Source organism: Nesoenas mayeri (assembly GCF_963082525.1).
Source record: "Nesoenas mayeri genome assembly, chromosome: 19".
NCBI lineage: Eukaryota > Metazoa > Chordata > Aves > Columbiformes > Columbidae > Nesoenas > Nesoenas mayeri.
Genome location: NC_137568.1, coordinates 8,327,509 through 8,347,173, shown reverse-complemented (window position 1 = coordinate 8,347,173; position 19,665 = coordinate 8,327,509). Strand labels below are relative to the sequence as shown.

Below are 19,665 nucleotides of genomic sequence, written 5' to 3'. Positions count from 1 at the left end.
CTGCAAAGCAGCATGAAGGTCCTGGGGAGGGAAAGGCACCATTTGAGAAAAAACTTCTTCTCAGTAAGGGTGACAGAGCACTGGAACAGGCTGCCCAGGGGGGTTGTGGAGTCTCCTTCTCTGGAGACATTCAAGACCCACCTGGACATGTTCCTGTGCAACCTCACTTAGGCGTTCCTGCTCCAGCAGGGGGATTGGAGTAGATGATCTTTTGAGGTCCCTTCCAATCCAGAACATACTGTGATACTGTGATACTGTGATACCATGGCCCAAAATAGGATGTCCCCATGCCTCTCTCCTGCTGTGCTGGTCAAACCTGGAGGAACAGCAGCAAAGCTGCCAAGAGCTGGTCTGCTGTGTTTCCCTTGGGTGCTCAGGTCTTCCTTTGAGCAGGTGAGTCTTGAGGCTGCTGAGAGAAGAGCACAGAGAGTTTGGGTACGTGCACCCACAGGCACAGGCAGGACAGTGAGATGCTGGCTTTCATTGCCCTTTTGCACCAGGATGAGGCCTCTGGAGTAAAGGTTCAGTAAACAGGAGAACAGGAGCTGAGGGGAGACCATCTCGCTCTCTGCAACTGCCTGAAAGGAGGTTGGAGCATGGAGGGGGTTGGTCTCTTCTCCCAAGTAGTAAGAGATGGGACGAGCGGAAGAGGCCTCAGGTTGCACCAAGGAAAGTTCAGATTGGATATTAGGAAAAAATTATTCACAGAGAGGATTGTGAAGCATTGAAACAGGCTGCCCAGGGTAGTGATGGAGTCACATCCCTGGAGGTGTTAACAAATGTACAGATGGGGTTCTTAGGGACATGGGTTAGTGTTGGAGTTAGGTTATGGTTGGACTTGATGATCTTGAGGGTCTCTTCCAACCAAAATGATTCTATGATCTCATGTGTGCCAAGTTGCCATGCCACTGGGAATGGCACCCTCTTCTGTGTCCCCAGAGGTGAAATACATCTGACTTTGAACCCCTGGCAGCAGAGTGCAAGCTGGACCTTATGTTTTTTTGAGCCCGTGCCTGTGTTGAGAGCCCCTGGCAGGCTTAGGAGAAAGAGCCCTCAGAGGGCACAGCAAGGCAGGGACAGGATCATGGCAGAGCCTGGGAGGTGCAGGGGGTGGGTACCCAAGCTGGTCTTGTGGATGTGGAAGAGGAGACCCAGGAAGGATGGGGCCCTTCTGTGACCTAGAAAACTGCAAGTTTCCTGGCTGTGAACTTGCCTGGAGGTAGGGAACACAATAAGCTGAGGAGGGAGGTTGTAAGCCAACCCTTTGTCTTCTGATCCCAATCTTTAACTGTTTTCACTTGGTTTATTTAAAAACCCTTTTCTGAGTTTTAAAGTTCTCTTGTTTTGAGATGACCATTTGTAGGGCAGAGGTGTAAGCAGTCCACCTGGAAGGACTCATCCACCCAAGGTAACGTTATACAGGCCACAAGGACTGAGGCTTCATGCATTGGGATGAGTCTTTGCCCCAGATGTGCAAAGCAGCCTCGAGCCCTTTGGCCTCAGAGAAGAGGGAGGAGAAGGTTGCAGGGCTGCTAAGTCTCTTGCACACTCTGTTTTTACCTTGTGATTATTTTGAGTTGATTCAGATGACAAAGCAGCCCTTGATAGAAGGAGAAAATTGTGGCCATGCCACCAGCAGCAACATCTGTCTATCTGGTTTCTCAGCCCCCACAGGGCTGGTACCTGTGTGCTCATTGGCATCAGTCCTCAGCTGTGGGCAGCTCTTGTAGGACAGACTCAGCCCTGCTGTATTTCAAAGCGTCCTCTTTTTCTTCCAGGAAAACCAGAGCCTCTTACTTGCAGACCCAGCATCTGACATCTGGAAGGCCTATGTGGATTACGTGGATGAGATAGTTCTGGATGGATTCTTCACTGCCATTGAGTGCTCGCTCAAGTACCTCCTGGAAAACACAGGTAACTGCTGGTTCTTCAGCTCTGGCTGTGATACCATCTTCAGTCCCACCAAAAGGAAGTTTCTGTTTTATGCTTTGACTTGTGATCTTCTTTCTGCTCTGCCTCTTGCGCTGTCTACAGCAAGTGCTGGAGGAGCCTCCAGACTCGGTGGGTAACTCCATCCCCTGGTCACTGGAGCAAAGCCTTGCTCAGGGGAAGGGACAGAGATGACTGTGCACCATTTGCAGGGATTCGTGAACAGGCAAAATTGAGGCATCATCCCAAGTTTGTGCTTGGGCATCAGCCATCTCCTGACCTCCCATGCACAAAGCATCAAGGTGACACAACCTTTCATTTGTGGAGAGTCTCAAGAGTTGGTTCTGTGGATGAAAGACATGAAAATAAAACCTCCATTGCTGAGCATTAGTCCAGTGAGGAGAGGGGTCACCAAACCAGAGCTCCTGCCTAAGGCTACCACAGAGGGTCACTCTGCTGAGAGCAGCTTGTCTCCAGCTAAAGCACGTCTCCAGAACGCGTCCCTCCTGGATGTGGAGGCACACTGAGCTGGAGAACTGCATCCAGTTCCTCACCATCTTGTTAAAAACAAACACATAATTTCACATTTGTGAAACCAGTTGGTGTTTTATTTTTTCATGCCTTTCTCCACTAAATTAAAGAGCCTCTTGGTTCCTGTTGTTTTTTTCCTCTGTAAGTACTTATGTGCTGTAATTGTTCAGCTCTCAGACTCCCTTTTGATTAGCTGAAGAGCCTGGTCTCTTTAAGGCTTCCCTCCACAGCATTTTTCCGGTCCTTAAATCACTTGCGTCTCATCTGTTCTCCAGTATCTCCTGTGGGTACCAGAACACCAGCTGGTTTGCCAGCCTCCCCTCTGCGTTGTGTGCAGACACAATGTCACTGGACCTAGTGAGTGGGTGTCACACCTGCCTGGTGTCCCTGTGGGGCATGTGTGTGTCTTGTGGTGGGATGTTAATGGTGGCTCAAGATCACTTTTCTCCCCTTCAAAAACAACCTGGCACCTCTGTTCTTCCCTACCAGATCCCAAGGCAGGGCTTGCTCCCCTATTTGAGGTGCAGCTGGTTTTGGTGATTCCAGATTTGATATTTCAACCCTCCTTGGACCCTGGCACAAACGATGGCTTCTACGACATGGTGGAAGGTCTTCTCAACGACATCTACCGGATCTCATCGCTGGTGCCCAGGCTGGCTGAGCACAGCGGCTTCCTCCACTACCAGGTCCGTGGCTGTGGAGCTCCCTCATGCTGTGTGGCAGTGAGGAGGTACCACGCTGCTCCCGCATCACTGTGAGCTCCTTTCCTCTTCTCTTCAGGCTGACATGGAGGACATGGCTGACCTGGCCGACATGCGCCATGAGCTGATGGGGCGTGTGCAGGCCGTGATGGCGGCCTGCTGCGATTACCGCAGTGCCTTCGACCACTACTCCTACCTGTATGGGGAGGACAGAAAGGAGTTCTTCTGCCAGTTCCTCCTCTACGGGCACATCCTCACTGCGGCAGAAATCGAGGCCCATGCAGAGAATGGGGTCCCTGAGTCGCCTCCCACGCTGCAGCAGTTCCGAGAGCAGATCGACTCCTACGAGAAGATCTATGAGGAGGTGAATCGCATCGAGCCCATCAGCATTTTCCAGAGTTGGATGAAAGTTGATGCTCGGCCTTTCAAAGCGTCCCTGCTGAATGTGATTAAGCGGTGGAGCTTGGTATTCAAGCAGCATCTCATGGACCACGTCATGCACAGGTAGGAGCTGTTCTGCCTCCTCTTCCCAGGACCAAAGTGGGTTTCTCTTGTTTTGGCTGGGCTTTATCATTTCACACTGATAAGCAAAAGGCTAATACAGGAGCAAGAGGAGGGGGCACACACCCCCTGCCAGCTCCATTGCATCTCTGATAACTTTCATCCCCTCGTCTCTGCTGGGAACGGCTGGTCCAGCTGAGTGTGTAAAGTGGAAACAGTTCCATAAACTTGGTACCATCGACATCCCACGAGCTGATGCTCCTACGACCTACTGTGTGGTGTTGCAAAGGATGTCTGTTTGTCCGTTCATCCTGATCCAACTAATCTAATCTCTTCCAGGGCTCTATGCTTACTTCGTTGAGTTTGCCATCAGTAAAGCTGTATTAATGCCATGAGATACTTGCTCCGTTTCCAAATGCAGTGCTCTTTTGAGTGCACTCTTTGTAAAAAAAGTAATTTGGGTTGCCTGGCATGAGCAGTCATGGGGAGGCAGTTTCAAGGTTACAAAAAGGAGGAGCTTTGGATGTAAGTTTTGAATTAACATGTGTTCCCTGCTCTGAATAGCTGCTCAGTCGCCTGGTCTCTGCAGGATGATGCGTTAGGTGATTTATTTGAGTAGTAGCAGCTGAAGGATGCCACAGGGCTTGGATGCTTACGAAGAAATATTTACAGACATATGTACTAGTGAAGGCTGCTGTGTGTGGTGGCTGCTGTGATCTCTTGTGTTCTTTTCAGCACGATAATTCTGTTAGGTAATTCCTGTGCAGAGAGGTTTTTGTGTAGCTTAGAACAGGCATTTAGGAGTTCTTATTAAGAGCCCCTGATTCAGCAGTTTAGTCTTTAATAGGTGAAGTGTTTAGGGATATGTTTTGGCCCAGCAGCATCCACAGAATTTAAGTGGGCACTTCAAAAGTAAGTGTTTTGAGAAGGGAAGAATGGAAAGGACCAAAGATCCAGGAGCCCATCAAGCTCTGCTGACAGTGTCCAGTAGCTGGTGAGGTCAAGAAGCAGGTAGGGAAACTTCCCCCAAATACTCTCCTTGTCTCTAACGATTCATACCTGAGCACTTTGAGAGTCATGGGTTGTACCTTTGTATCTAAAGATCTGGATGGATTTTTTTTCTCCCACAAATATTGGGTTGCTTTTCTGAACTGCTGTGAATTTTTAACATCTGCATCCTTCTGCAGCAGGGACTTATGCTGTGAAATAAGGCAGCGTGCGAAGAAGAACCCCTGTTTGTTGTAGCTTTGCAACCTGCCAGGTTCATTTGGGAATGTCACATTCTTGTATTGGAGGAGATGACATGAAAACTGTCCTTTCAAATTCACTCTCTTCAGACCACAGACCTGAGCTCACAGGTCTCCCTTGTGGAATCATAGGATAGAGTCATAGAATCCGTTTGGTTGGAAGAGACCATCAAGATCACGGAATCCAACCATAACTGAACTCTGGCACTACCCCATGTCCCTGAGAACCTCATCTATATGTCTGTTGAACCCCTCCAGGGATGGTGACTCCACCACTGCCCAGGGCAGCCTGTTCCAATGTCCCACAGCCATTTCTGTGAATAATTTTTTTCCTAATACCCAATCTGAACCTCCCCTGGAGAAATTTGAGGCCATTTTATCTCATCACTTGGTACCTGAGAGAGGAGACCAACCCCCTCCATGCTCCAACCTCCTTTCAGACAGTTGCAGAAATCAGGTCTCCCCTCAGCTCCTGTTCTCCAGACTGAACCCCCCAGGTCCCTCAGCTGCTCCTCATAAGACTTGTGCTCCTCAAATGCCTTTTCTCCAACCTGTGAAGTCCCAACCCATTTATCTGTTCCTTGCAGGAAGCTGTACCATCTATGGATCCCTATGAGCAGGAACCGTGGGGGCTAGCCAGGCCTTTCCCCTCTCCATGCCAGTCCAGCTGCCTGGATGATTCCAGTAGGAACTGCTCTCATTTGGTGCTTTCCTGTTTTGTATTCTACAGCTTGTCTGACCTGGACGAGTTCATAAAAACTTCTGACAAAGGTTTGAGCAAAAAGGTTGAAAAAGGTGATTATGATGGTTTGGTGGAGATCATGGGGCACCTCCTGGCTGTTAAGGAAAGGCACAGTGTCACCGATGCCATGTTCGAGCCCCTGAAGCAAACCGTGGAACTGCTGAAGACGTATGAGCAAGAGCTGCCGGAGGAAGTCTATAAGCAACTGGAGGTGGGTGAAAACCTGTGGTGGACGCGGTGGTTTACCAAGCAGCCAATGTCAAAGAGTATGAGCTTAAGAGCATTGCAGGAATATTTAAGGCTCCAGTCCCTGTCATTAGATGGCCTCAGTGGATAGTATTTTACTATTGTGGGATGTGCCTTAATAGCTCTAAATTTTGGAGTTATATTGAGATTTTTCTTTTAAAGCAGAGATTAAGCCTTTTGTTATGTATGAAAAACATAGAATTGCCTGCTCCAACTCCCAGCGATTACTCTTGAAAAAAATTAATGCATTTTCAAATACATCTGTTAATTAGTTTGAATTATAATTATTTTTAAATAAGCCAGTTCTTGGCAACTGTGGAGATGGGAAGGATAATGTTGGCAGAGGAGTCGCCGTTTCGTAGGACTTCAGTCCTCCACTTAGTCTGTAACACCAAATCTGCCTGACCTAGAGGACATCACTGGTAGCACGTTATCAAAGTATTTCAGCACCTTTCCACATCTGGCCCTGATGAATCAATTTTTCTTCAAGCAATTCTTTTCATTTCTGGACAGGGGACCATGAGGTGAAGGTTAGAAGGTTAGATGCCCAGCCAGCCTTGGGCAACTGGCAGCAGCCACCATGTTACGGTGGAGGAGCGTGTGGCTACATGCTGATGGATTCCCCATAGTCACAGGGTGCTGTGGGCAGAGGGCTCTGTGTAGGACACCAGGTTTAAGGCAGAGCTTTTTGGGGAGAAGTTCCTCCCTCTGCTGCAGGCTTGGATGGGATCTGAGTGGGGTTTAGCAATCCCCCAGTTTTCTGCTGGTACAACCGTGATCCATGGGTGGTTGTATCACCAATTCTGACACAGGTAAGGGTCCTAAAGATAACTGGATTCCTACAGACACCCTGAAAACCAGAAGAGCTGCATTACATGAACGTTTTAGCTGCTACAACAGCTTCAGTCCAGCATAAAAAATGGTGCTGTGGGGAACCCGGCTCTGCTGATTCCTCTGCCCAAGAGCTGCTTGTTTGGTGCCTGTTTGTGCGTGTAGATTTGAACAACTGATTTATTTTTCTGACAGAAGAAATGAGGTATGCAGGGCAGCCATTCAGATGCAGGAGATAACAAAACAGTTTTGTTCTTTCTGGCAAGTGACAGCAACACATAGTTGAATAATTCATTCACTGCTGTACACAGTAGGAAAACCAAAGTAAGTTCCTCCAGGTACCGCTCTCTCCATGGCCATGGAGATGGATGGGCTGGAGCTGGTAGTTTGTATGAGAAGGACAAGGAAGCAGCTCCATGTGTGCCCTGCTATGGTCATGGATAGTGATTTCTACAGAGACTGGAACATAAAGTGCCAGAAAGAGACCCCTCAGGAGCGACAGGTCCCGCTCTGGCCGCCGCTGCTGCCTCCAAGTTATTTCCCTTCTTTGCATAGTGTTGGTAGATCTCCATAAGTTTCCTCAACTATGTGCACTGGGATGAAAAGAAACCCAAAGTCTTTCCTGTAGGCTTGCACAGTACCTGGGGAAGTGGAAGAGCAAAGCTGTGGGACTTGAGGACAGCAGAGCCCTGGCTGGTGTCACTGTCTGACATGAGGATTTGGCTCGAGAAGCCTAGTGAGAAGAAATCAAATCTCTTTCTAAATAAAATCCCAGGTACAAAGGGTGGATTGTCAGCAGTGCTGTGCACCAGCAGCTTGGATGCAGACCTGAGAAAGAAACGATCTTATTTAGTACTAATATTATACAGGCAGGCTGGAGGGATTTGCCCCAGAAAGCTCTGTAGAAGTCCTTCTGGCATAATATCTTCTGCTCTAAGAGCTGTCAGGAAATTTCCCAGGGTCTGTTTCTTAATTAGCTCTGGGAAGCCGGACGATCTGATGAACTTGCATCCCCAGCCCACCCTCCTGCCTCCAGCCAGCTCTGGGTCCCGCTGGGCTCGGTGTCAGGAGAACTGTGCTCTCTCAAGCACTGAGCCATCCTGGGAGCCCAGGATCTAGTCTGGGACCCTTCTTCTGAAGTTATTTAACATGTTTTTGCAATCAGAGCAGTCAGTTTTAAGGTCTCAGTCTTCATTAGTCTTCAAAATTGTGAATGACTGGTAAGTTTTATGCCAAATTGTGTGTTTAGCTTTTGCATCACAACAAAACTTCCTTGCAGTTTTAGGCACGGAATCTGTTGCTTTTCCTGTTCTGTGATTGTCCATAAACAGATCAGACACAGCTTATATCAAATAGCAAATACTGCCTACCGTCATTTATATTTTGCTTGCAGGAGCTGCCAGAAAAATGGAACAATATAAAGAAGCTGGCGATAGCTGTGAAACAGCATGTGGCTCCTCTGCAGGCGAACGAAATGACAGTTCTGCGCAAGAGCTGTGCAGCGTTTGATGTTGAGCAGCACAGATTCAGAGAGCGATTTCGGAAAGAAGCACCATTCAGGTACAGTGAAATTATAACATCAGAGAAGCCCTGAGGAAAAAAAGCTTCATGGGATCATCTCCGAGTGTCCTGAGGATGTGTTCTCGAACCCTCGCATACATTTCCTACCTGCTCACAGTGTTGTATCTGTTATGCCCTGGGTGTTTTGTCCCTGCAAACACAGTCCGGTGTTAGCAAGAGATTCAATCTGGATGCTGAGTGCACAATATCGCTTTAAGGGGTTGTCAGTAGTGCCATGTGGCTGCACCATCAATGGGTACTATAGACGTATCATGTCTGCTTTGTGTCTCAGAGGCACCGTTTGTTTTATGTTTTCTTTAGAAGTTGTTACAATATCACTTATGAAGAATAAACATTTCTTTCTAGGTTTGACACCATAAAGCCTTATCAACTGCTGGATACAAAGCACATTGAGATTAAACAAATGGAGTCAGCCATGACCTCGATTTATGAATCAGCTGGTCTGTTTGAAGTCATGGTACCAGATTATAAACAGCTGAAGCAGTGCCGAAAGGAGCTGTGTCTTCTCAAAGAGCTCTGGGATATGATCTCCCTTGTGGGCACTTGCCTTAATGACTGGCAGACCACCAAATGGGTGGATATTAACGTGGAAAACATGGATCTGGAGTGTAAAAAGTTCGCAAGAGAGATTCGGAATTTGGATAAGGAGGTGAGGGCGTGGGATGCTTTCAGTGGGCTGGACAGCAAGGTGAAGAACATGCTGACGGCCCTGAAAGCTGTGGCAGAACTTCAAAATCCCGCCATTAGAGAAAGACACTGGAATCAGCTGATGCAGGTGACGGGTGTGAGGTTTGTGATGGACTCGGACACCACGCTAGCTGACCTCCTGAAGCTCAACCTGCATAACTTTGAGGATGAGGTTCGTGGCATTGTGGACAAAGCAGTACGAGAAATGAGTATGGAGAAAGTCCTGAAGGAGCTAAAAATGACTTGGAGCAGCATGGAGTTTCAGTATGAGCCTCACCCCCGGACGAACATCCCGTTGCTGAAGTCAGACGAGGAACTCATAGAAACTTTAGAAGACAACCAGGTGCAGCTGCAGAATTTAATGACATCCAAATATATTGCTTTCTTCTTGGAGGAAGTGTCCATATGGCAGAGGAAGCTGTCCACCACGGATTCCGTCATTTCTCTCTGGTTTGAAGTGCAGCATACGTGGTCTCACTTGGAGAGCATATTCATAGGCTCAGAAGATATACGGGCACAGCTTCCCGAGGTATGAAACCCCAAATCCTATTTTTCCCGTGTGGAAAGCATTGAAGAAAAGCCTCCATTACACAAAAGAAGGTTATCTATAATGCCAGGTTCCCCTAAGCAGGACTGTTCTGTTGCTGCCTTGCTTTCTTGGAGGCTCCCTTAATGCTACAGCAGTTTCCCCAGTGTTGCCCCAGGATGTTTTTGTACTGTAGGTTGTGCCTGAGCCCTGCTGAGAAACTGTTTTTCCTCCCCTCCACCACTGCACATCACTTCCTTCAGTGATGCAGAGATGTTCCCTCTTTCCTTGGAGGGGAGAGGACCGAGATAATTACTCAGATGGTGCAAATTGTCAAATCAGAGCTGGACCAGGCAGCTTTGCAGCATCCGCTTCCCCGCCTCCAGTGCTGGTGCAGAGGGAGAGCAGCTCTTCTCCCACTTCAGCCTCAGAAAATTGAGCAGAGTTGTCACTGGTGACCTCCTCAGGGTGGTGACCTCCTCAGGGTTGTCTTTGAGTCCAGCTTCCAGTGTTATTCTCCATTCCCTTGATTATTTACAAAATCTTCCAAGCTTGTTCCTGGCCCCGCTGGACCACTCACAGCCCTGTGGAGGAACCCGCCTTTCACTCACGAGTGACCCACAGTTGGCTGTGTCACCGCTGTCCCTGTTCATGAGCAGCATGGCTGACAGCACCGCTGTGGGACAAACACCCACGAGGGGATGTGCGCAGCCCAGTGACCCCTGGACAACACACTGTTCTGTCTCCAACCCTCTGCTCCCTAAAAGAAAGGCTGAAGCTCAAAGCTTCTGGAGCTGAACACCCTCAGGATTCATCCAGGGCTGGGGGGATGTGCTAATAGGCCGTGGGATGCTCACCTGGAGCTGGATCCGTGGCGTGAGTGCAGGGAGGGCTCAGCCTTCCAGACGGAGCCTTGCTCCTGGGGCTGAACACAGGGTAATGTGGAAGTGTCACCTGGACAGCTTGGAACACTTATTCAGTGTCCCGCCTCACTCAGGAGGCCTGACTTGGGAAGAAGGGAGGAGCAGGGACGTTTTGAACATAGCTTGCTTTATTCTTCTGTGTTTAGCTCCAGAAATTCAGAGTCCCTGTTAGATATGGAGCATAATTGTTGATATGGGCCTCCGGTGCTGACATGGGGTTTCCATACCCTTATTGAAGGCAAGGAAGGGCTCTCCTCTGCAAGAGTCATCATACCCGTTTTGTGGATGGGTGCTGGGATTCCTGTGCTGTAGCAGGAGGGGAGGAGTGCACTCACATGGGGCTGGTAGCCTTTCCCTCGTATGGGAGCATCTCCTGCTGCTGCAGCCAGGGAAACTTGGTATTTCACCTGGACGTGGGAGAGGGAGATTTATGAGATTTTCCAAGGGGATTTCAATACCATGAAAATGGTTGGTCCTAGACATTGCCTCCTGCATGGAGCACTTTATCCACAACCCCTTTGGGATACAGTGACAAGAAGGCAAGTGCCTGTTTGAAGACTAGTTTCAGGCAAGTTGGTGGAAGAGCTGTTCTGGAATGGTGGAGAGGTCTCTGTCTGCACTGGACACAAGGTTTTCCCCTCAACCCAAAGACAGCACCCAGAGGATGGAGATCTTTAGCACAAAATCCATGTTTTACCGTGAACGTGTTTGTGTTGCTTTTTAGGACTCCAAACGCTTCGAAGGGATTGATGTGGACTTTAAAGAACTGGCCTATGAAGCTCAGAAAACCCCAAATGTAGTTGAGGCCACCAATAAACCAGGTCTGTCCCAACAACTGGAGGACATTCAGAGTAGGTAGGTAGAACATCAGTCCCAGGATTTTGTCAGAGACCGGGATCAGCTCTAATAAGTTGGTTTAACCTGTGCTCCAAGGCTTTCCTCCCGGACTGTGCATTCTTAGCATTCACACATCAAGTCTTTTTGTTCGTGATCCATCACCCTGAAGCCCTCAAAGTGGATTCTGGCTTTGCGTATGTGCAAACTCTTATCCTGAATATTGATTCACACGCATACAAAGCTAGGCATTCAGTCGGTTTTAATAACATGTGGCCTCACTGCCACCCCAAATTCGGTGTCTTAAATATCTATTTAGCACTCCAAGCAGGGATATCTGCAGCAGAGCTGAGCCCATGTGCTTTAATTAACAAAATTATCTCTGCATGTGTACCCTTCACAGATGGTATAACTAGACTCCCTGAGAAAGACCTTAATATCCTGAGATGGATACAGTTCTCACCTAACATATGAGCTACTCTACCTGGAACACACCTAAGAAGTTAACGTGATAGCTGTTGTGTCAGTAATAACTATCCATTTAAAATAGAGATTTAATTTCACTTCCTAAACAGATAAGGCCCATGTTCCCCACAGAGGACTAGCTGCATGTTATTTATGAACTTTGAAAGCTCAGCAGCAGTTTAACATGTAAACACTGAGAGATTCATTTTAGAACGGAGCAAACAAGTTTCTTTTCAGGCTTCACAAGCACAAAAAGCTGAGTAGGTTTGAATCAGACTTTAAAATGTGCTCATTAGAATAAAAGCAGTTTTGGAAACTTTCATCCTAGTGTGAAATCACCTGTGGCAGTTACGAGCTTGTCTAAAACATTAAGTCAGACTGCAAACCCTTTCTAGCCTCTTCTTCCACCTGTGTTTCTGCTTTTTTATGAGGATTCTCTGACTCTTTGTCTATTTGACCCTTGGGAGTGGAGAGAGATCTATGAGTTACTATGTGCTTTGTTGATCTATTTGGAAAATGCTGTAAAGGACCAGCCTGCAGGCTCAGCTCATGTCTGGCATATCCCCATGGGAGGGGAGAATCTGCTCGATAACCCAAACTGTGGCACGACACATGAAAGGATATTCACCTGCCTGTCCTGGGCTCTGTTTTTCTGCTCTTCTCCCCAGGTTGTCCCTATGTGAGAAGGCTTTGGCTGAATATTTGGACATGAAAAGGTTGGCCTTTCCCAGATTTTACTTTGTTTCTTCAGCAGATTTATTGGATATTCTTTCCAATGGCACCAACCCGCAGCTGGTAAGCCTTGCACTATGTCACCTTCACATCTTCCAGCTGTCGGTAATGTCATGGTGGAAGATGCCGTCTAGGGACTCAGCTGTAGCTTGTCCTTTCTTGAGTGCCTTTTCTCCCACCCTCACTTGGATTAACAATAACTCTTTCACTGCTGGCCTTCATCTGTCATCTCTGAAAGGCAACGTGCACACTGTATGTTGTCCCATCTGTCCCTGGTGATGCTTGCAGATGGTTCTGAAGGCGCTGCACAGAGCAGAGCTATGTTCTTGATACCATAAAAACAGTTGGTTTGTTTCTGCTGGGATACAGTGAGGTAGGGGGAAACCATTTCTTGAGGATCTCAGCCAAAACTTGTTGCTGACCTTGGTTCCCCAAGCTGGGATGCCACCAAACAACATCTGCTGTTGAAAGAGCCACAGACCGATCATTCAAATGTGACAGTGTTGACAACTGATGGCTTGGAGACGTCTCTGTTTTTAGGCAGAGGAGACATTTGCTAGTCAGCCACTTCTTCCTTCCCCCATGCAAAGGTCTTTGGGATGGCCTGTTTACAGGGGAAGAGCAGAACACAGCCTGGAAGAGGTAAGACAGCTGGTGGTCAGACAGTGGCTGTGGCCAAGGCAGGACTCCCTTGGTTTGCCACCCACCCCTGCACAGCTCTGCTTGGCCTTGTTTGGGATGCATCTTTTATTCAGAGGTTGGTATGTAAAACCAGTCAAAATGTTCACAGCAAAGGGCGAGTGTTGGATGAGGAACAAATTCCTAATTCCATCTTTCAGTAGCGAGTATTTTCACTTTCTTCAGGCTTTCCACCATGTTCAGTATTTATGTGAGCACAGGAATGGAGCAGGTTTGCATATGTATTTGGAAATGATGTTGTTTACCTCTAACCTTTAACGCTCCTTCTATCTGTGTCTGCTGCTGGGTGATTTCAGCCCACAGAGTATCATAAATACATAGTTGATTGATATTTAAAATGGAGAGAAAAAAAAACACAGGAAGCAAAGATACTGTGTTGAAATGCTCTATGGAGTAAGAAGAAATTCCTCATGTTTTCTGTTATTCAAAAGTATTTGCAGTAAAATCAAAGTAAATGTCAAGCAGGATCATACATAGATACGCTCTCAGCCTTTCCACTGTAGTTTCAAAGTCTGATGATTCCTAAAGGAGGATTAAATACACAATGACATTATCCTCATGAACTGGGCACTGAACTTGTGCAGATTCAGGTGCTCTGGCACCCTCACTGAGAAGAAGTTTCTTCTCAAATTTAAGTGGAACCTCTTGTGTTCCAGTTTGCACCCGTTACCCCTTGTCCTATCACTGTTTGTCACCGAGCAGAGCCTGGCTCCATCCTCCTGACACTCCCCCTTTCCATATTGATCCCCATGAATGAGTCCCCCCTCAGTCTCCTCTTGTCCAGCTCCAGAGCCCCAGCTCCCTCGGCCTTTCCTCACACGGGAGATGCTCCACTCCCTTCAGCATCTTGGTGGCTGCGCTGGACTCTCTGCAGCAGTTCCCTGTCCTGCTGGAACTGAGGGGCCACAACTGGACACAAGATTCCAGGTGTGGTCTCCCCAGGGCAGAGCAGAGGGGCAGGAGAACCTCTCTGTTCTACTGACCACCTCCTTGTAACCCACCCCAGGTACCACTGGCTTCCTGGCCACAAGGGCCCAGTGCCGGCTCATGGTCATCCTGCTGTCCCCAGGACCCCCACGTCCCTTTCCTCATTTCTCATCTCCCCTATGGGGGTCTCTCTACCTCTCTGCTGTAATTGAGAGAGGCAGCTCCTGTCTGGGATTGCTTTGGGAGCTGCCCCTTTCTGTGGGAACATCAATCCTAGGAGAAGCTCGCCTTTGTCGGCGTGGGGCACGCAGTGATGCAGTTGTGTGTTGAGCAGTGGTCTGAAAGAAGTGCTGGTGACCTGCTCAGCTCCCAGCAGGCAGATGCTGATGTTGAGAACCCGCAGCATCTCTCTGTTGGCTTTGCAGACTCAGATGGAGGTGAACAGGAAAGAACTGAATCATTCTTTTCCTTCTGGAAGAATGCTTTTGGTGAAGATGTGTGTTCTGTAGGAGGTCTGGGCTGTTGGACTGCTGATCATGGGTCTTAGGCAGAAATAAAGGTCTTTCTTCTCCACGAAGGAGAATTCAGGATTTTTCACTGGCACAAAATCAATTTCTAGTAGTGGAAAAACAGGGAAGTTCATAGTGAAGAAAACTCCACATTGTGCTGAGAATGGGATGAGGTGCAGAAATGGCTACAGGCTTCTCATCACTACATGTAGGGAAATTTGGGGTAGGAGTCATGAGGTGTTTCAATGTTTTCTATGCTTTTGATCTGTATGGAAGATTTCCCAATGGAGAAACATGATTTATTAAGGCACGTGTGCTTTCTAAATTATGTAGAAATAGGTGGAAGTATTACAAGAGACAGCAAGAGGCTTTTGTTGGCAGTATCTTGGCCACGTTTCAGATGTGGTGATACCAAAATATCCAAGATCTTGCTTCGTTAACGTGATTTTCCTTGTGACATGTATGGTGATCTGCATTCTGCTCGTCCTATCTCGGTTGCTTTATTTATACAACCCATTTTGCAGGTGCAACGTCATCTTTCCAAACTCTTTGACAACTTGGCCAGGATGAAATTCCAGCTGGACTCTGAGCAAAAACCAACCAAGGTTGGCCTGGGAATGTACGGTAGAGAGGAGGAATATGTCAGCTTCAGCGAGCCCTGTGACTGCAGTGGGCAGGTGAGAGAGAAGTCCTTGTCTATCAAAACTGTCCAGTGGAGTCTGCTCCCCTGCCCCTTGTGCGAGATCTCTTGCCAAGACGTCGTAGAGCTTCACTGCTCTCCCTTGATGCATGAGAAAAGCTGGAAGAAGTGGTGATTTAGTACCTCCGTACACCACAGCCCTTGGTGTCACTCAGGATAGGTCCTCACTAAGGGGGGACATGGATGTCACAGTCCACTGTGGGAGAAAGGGCTGTGCCCTTTTTCTGACTAGGTTTTTAATTTGATTTTTTCTAAGACGTTTTGAAGGTTGGTCTTAAAGCTTGCTACAAATATCCTCAGTGAGGGAGGGGATGCAGATTGAAAAGAGACTAAGCTATTCCATAGTACCTCTGCACGGGTGTGTTTGGTAGGAGAAGGCTTTTTACCTGTTTCTCAAATCTTCATTATTTTATACCACGAGTTAAAGTATGAAATGTAAGAATCAAGCTACTGCTCAGTTTACCTATCCTGGTAGTTTCACCTTTCTCCATGGACTATTACAGGAAGCTAAAGCACGTAATACCGTCTACTGAGCTCCCCAGCAATGGAGCTTGCTGCATTCAGTCTGTCTTCTCGTTGAGGGCTTTGCCTGTGAAATACGAAATTCAGCAGGAATTGTGTTCCCAAGCTTGGCAGCATCTTTCTTCTGCTGCTGGCAGACTGTGCCCACATCCCACCAGGGATTCTGTCGTGGCCTGGAGGTGGAATACACCCAACCAAATTGTTCATTGATGGAGTTCATTTTGGTTCCTCCTGTAGCTAGAGTTCAAGAAAAAATTCTGTCTTCTATTCTTGGTGTCTGGAAGTAGATGCTAATCCTACAGTACCAGAATTAGCCAAATCTACCCGGTCTGAAGGAGGTTGTGAGGTTTGGTTAACTCATAGAATGTCCTGAGCTGGAAGGAACCCACCAGGATCATGGAGTCCAACTCCTGTCCCTGCAATGACAACCCCACAGGTCACACCGTGTGTGTGAGGACGTTGTCCAGTCTCTTCTTGAACACTGTCAGGTTGGGGTCGTGACACCTCCCTGGAGAGCGTGTTCAGTGTCCAGCACCTCTGTGTGAAGAACCTTTTCCTCATGTCCAATCTAAAGAGAATTGAGGTGCTTGTCTCATTTCCTATCTTCGCTAATTACCAAAGGCACTTAAGAAGAGCAAATGTGTTACTGGGATTTAATCTCTTTTCCAGGTTGAAGTCTGGCTCAGTCACGTACTAGACAGCATGAGGGCTACTGTGAGAGATGAGATGACAGAAGCTGTCATGGCTTATGAAGAAAAACCAAGGGAACAATGGCTCTTTGACTATCCTGCCCAGGTATCTGCCACTGCTTCTCACCACCACTCAGGCTGGCTCATGGAAAGGCAGCTCTTGGGTTCCCCATCAGTCCTGCCCTCCCCTTCTTTCAGTAGCTGTGGACAGGGATGTTTTTGGCCTCCACCTTGCTATCCAGGAGAGAGGGAGGATGAGTTGTTATTTGTCCTGGCCATCTCCTGATGGAGTTTTCAGGCTGAGCTCCATGCTCTGGTTGGGGCTCTTGGTTGGGTGACATTGCCCAGGGGCTTGGGCAGTGCAGTCCGTACAGCCAGAGCAGCAAGAGATGCAGCAGGAAAACAAAGTGGTGAGGCCTGATAAGAGTCAAGAGCCCCTCAGATGCACCTCTGACAACCTCGTGGTCTCCAGCTCTTCCTCCTCTGCCGTGTCAGGCATGTGAAAGGTGCTGATTTACTAATAAGTAGCTGCTAAATGTGTCTATCACTGATATGGTGTTTTAAACGAATGTCATGGAGCAGATCCTTGTTGTCCTGTCTGCTGTGACTACTGTATGAAAAAATACTTAATTTCATGTCACGGATGTTTCATCCTTGATCTCCCTGTGGATCAGACACTCTTGAACATAAGGAAGCTCTGGTATTTTCCCTGATAGTGAACCAGCCTATTTCCCTAGGTGGCTCTTTGCTGCACCCAGATCTGGTGGACTACCGAGGTTGGGATTGCCTTTGCCAGGGTGGAGGAAGGCTATGAGAATGCGATGAAGGAATATCACAAGAAGCAAGTGACCCAGCTGAACACCCTCGTCACCATGCTGATCGGGCAGCTCTCCAAGGGCGACAGACAGAAAATCATGACCATTTGCACCATCGACGTGCACGCTCGGGATGTGGTGGCAAAGATGATAGCACAGAAGGTTGGTGTTGGCAGTTCAGCACCGTTCTGTGCGGGCTTCAGGGGGCCCAACCACTGACCATTCAGATCACTGCCAGTCTCAGTGGGAGACATATGGCTAAATTTATTTCTACAATGTTTGTGGTAAGTGTGCAGAAAGCCCCTGTAAGCCTGCAGAGCTGTGCTGTGTCATGGCCCTGCAACACCAACTTGTAGTTGCTGCAAATTCACACCAGGAACGAGAGCGTGGCACTGTGTCCTGGTGCCAAGACATGTGCTGGTGGATGATGGTGGTGTGCTGGGAGGCTGCTGGACTCAGTCTCAGTTTTGACTTTAGAAAGTAAAAAAAAAGCATTCAAGCTTTGTTCTTTGTAGCCTCCTTGGTCTTCTGTGGGACCGCAGGGACTCCTGTGGGACTCCCTTCTCCTGCAACACCTCTCCCAGGCTACTCCCCTGTCCCTGACACCGTGCCAAGTGTTTAGCCCTGCAGGTGGGTGGAAAGGTGCCCTGAATGTGTTAGGTTGTGGCTCTTCCCTCATCTGTGTCCTCTCAGAGGCAGCCAGGCTGCTCACAGGGTTTCTGTCTTCAAGGCTCAGCTGGGCTCAGTGGTGCCTCAGTCCGGCCTGGGGTGAAGTGATCCATCTGGACCCGCCTGCTGATTGTGCAGAGCGCGCTAGCCATGACTGTCCTTGTCCACCTGTCCCCAGCCTGTTTCCTTGGTGCCGTCTGCAGCCTCTTCCATGTCTAGATGGCCTCTGCTCCTTCTCTCACTCCGGTTGCATTATAAGACCCTCTTCATGACTTGCTGCTTCTTAAATCTATTCAGGAGTCTTTTTGTAAGGCTCTTTCTCTTGGCCATTAATTTTTTCCTCTCCCACCAATGTGGTTGCTAATTTGGTTCCTCCCCTTTACTGATGGGAGATGGGGAGGTGACATTTCTCACCACATTGCAAGGAGGTGGCCTTCCTCACCACACCTGCCTTGCAGTGAGGACCAGTCATCCCCCATGAACATTTTATAGCAGTTACTATTTTGGCCCCCGAGTTGTGTATGTCTGGCATCCCCAGCCTTCCTGTCATGGTGTTTTTGGGTGTGTTGCAGGTGGACAATGCCCAGGCCTTCATTTGGCTGTCACAGCTCCGGCACAGATGGTCAGATGAGGAACGGCACTGCTTTGCCAACATCTGTGACGCCCAGTTCCTGTACTCCTACGAATACCTTGGCAATACCCCTCGGCTTGTGATCACTCCGCTGACCGACAGGTAAGTCTCTGGGACACACCGTTGTAGCTGGGCTTTGCCACGCAGGTAGAGAGAGAGATGCCAACCAAAGATGGATTTAGTTCGGACACACTTGTTCTCTCTCTTCGTGTCCCAGCGCTCCAGTGGCCGAGCTCTGACTCTTACCTGGTTTTTGGTGGTACCTTCTGGGGAATTTGTACATCAGATCCCAGGGTGGGATTCAGCTCACACATTAAGACACTTGTGGGTGTCTTCCTGTGCACAAGATGTCCACAGCCCATACAGCTGGTGAGCCTACAGAGCTTTCATCCCATCTTGAAGCACACATCTACCCAGTTGCCTCAGTGGGGACACCTAGGGTGACTTGAGATACTCTGCGTTGTCCCACCTGGCCTCCAGCTGCCAATCCAGAAATGTAAAAGTCTCCTATGGACCCCTTGTCATATCTTTCCACCCTATGTGACATTTCAGCAGCCAAGAGCATCTCAGGTGGCTCTAGTCACCTGTGTTAGTCAGCTGAGTCAAGCCCCCAGGTGTCATCAGGTTTTGTTGGCTATATTGACTACACCTCTGTGGCTTATACAGGTAGTATAGATACTCACATGTGGGCACCTCCCCAGCGTCCATCATCAGCATGATGGAGAAACTTTGGGGCTTGCTGCAGCTTCGAGTTGGGATCATTCATAGGCCACCTGAGCAGGTTTCTGTCAGTGACAGGTCTTCCAGAAAAGCTATCCTTTTCTCATACTGCCTGAGATGTGCCCTATATCCATGAGTTGTATGAGGATCCAGAGAGAGCACAAGCTGGATATGAAGAGGTTTGGGCAGACCTTGGTGGAAGACAAGTATCTCTTGGAGAAAACAGAGCTGGACAGAGGTGGTAATTAGTGCCAAGAGGGCTTTCAGCTTAGACATGACCCCTGCTCACGTACAGCTTTTCAGAGGAA

At 48.3% G+C, this 19,665-nt stretch overlaps 1 protein-coding gene across 1 annotated transcript in view; it reads left to right on the top strand.

The window, feature by feature from the left end:
* The window catches only part of DNAH9 (dynein axonemal heavy chain 9), a gene marked incomplete at both ends in the record, with an annotated part of 182,854 nt that overhangs the window by 19,388 nt on the left and 143,801 nt on the right, over positions 1-19,665 (top strand). Inside the window, 12 exons of the mRNA XM_080356760.1 lie at positions 1,779-1,914; positions 2,950-3,146; positions 3,241-3,665; positions 5,640-5,862; positions 8,122-8,288; positions 8,655-9,525; positions 11,170-11,300; positions 12,413-12,539; positions 15,136-15,288; positions 16,503-16,628; positions 17,260-17,499; positions 18,579-18,739. Of these exons, the coding sequence (XP_080212886.1) occupies positions 1,779-1,914; positions 2,950-3,146; positions 3,241-3,665; positions 5,640-5,862; positions 8,122-8,288; positions 8,655-9,525; positions 11,170-11,300; positions 12,413-12,539; positions 15,136-15,288; positions 16,503-16,628; positions 17,260-17,499; positions 18,579-18,739 (2,957 nt within the window). The remainder of the gene's footprint in view (positions 1-1,778; positions 1,915-2,949; positions 3,147-3,240; positions 3,666-5,639; positions 5,863-8,121; positions 8,289-8,654; positions 9,526-11,169; positions 11,301-12,412; positions 12,540-15,135; positions 15,289-16,502; positions 16,629-17,259; positions 17,500-18,578; positions 18,740-19,665) is intronic.